The 665-nt window shown below is 50.2% G+C and overlaps 1 protein-coding gene across 1 annotated transcript in view; it reads right to left on the reverse strand.

Moving 5' to 3' along the window:
• Positions 1–438: 438 nt before the first annotated feature.
• Positions 439–665, reverse strand: part of LOC108804233 (cytosolic 10-formyltetrahydrofolate dehydrogenase-like) — a gene marked incomplete at both ends in the record, with an annotated part of 881 nt that continues 654 nt past the window's right edge. Inside the window, one exon of the mRNA XM_018575979.1 lies at positions 439–665. Coding sequence (XP_018431481.1) covers positions 439–665 — 227 coding nt within the window.

A 665-nucleotide genomic window follows, 5' to 3' on the forward strand; every position in this document is an offset into this window, starting at 1 on the left:
GGTTTGCCGATTGCCGAGCTGCAGGTCTGAGTCTGCAGTGGGCGTGTTGGAGCCTCTGCAGAGAGACCGCTGCTTCCACACAGAGAGCATGGATCCTTGTCTGCAGCATGCTGGCAGGGGACAGGCTTTTCTACTCAGGACGTGGCTGCTTTTTCAAGAAAATCATCTGTAAGACCTTGCACACCTTTGTAACGATACACGTGGAATGTATTTAGGCGACTTGTAAAGATTGTACGACCTTGAACACCTTCTATTGATAAACATAGAAAGTATTTGGCTGATGTAAGCAGAAGGCTCAGTTGAGCTTTGTATCTGCAAGGTGGAAAATTGGAGTTGCAGTTGCCTACCTCTGAACCTTCATATAGAAAAATGAACAGGGCGTCCTGACGTCTGCTGCAGGGGCTGGGGGGTTTCTATTTTTCTGGCCACTGCTTGTACCCGGTATAAAGTCAAAGTTATTCTTACCTAGATCTTTGCCAAATCCCGACTGCTTGAAGCCTCCGAATGGCGCGGCCACGTCCGTTTTATTGTAAGTGTTGACGAACACCGTGCCGGCCTGGAGCTTCTCGCTGACGTACAGAGCTTTGCTGATGTCCTTGGTGAAGACGCCGGACGCCAAGCCGTACTCCGTGTTGTTTGCCCGTACCAGAACACCGTCGATGTCG

Source organism: Nanorana parkeri, unplaced genomic scaffold (assembly GCF_000935625.1).
Source record: "Nanorana parkeri isolate BGI_ZX_2015 unplaced genomic scaffold, ASM93562v1 scaffold7565, whole genome shotgun sequence".
Taxonomy (NCBI): domain Eukaryota; kingdom Metazoa; phylum Chordata; class Amphibia; order Anura; family Dicroglossidae; genus Nanorana; species Nanorana parkeri.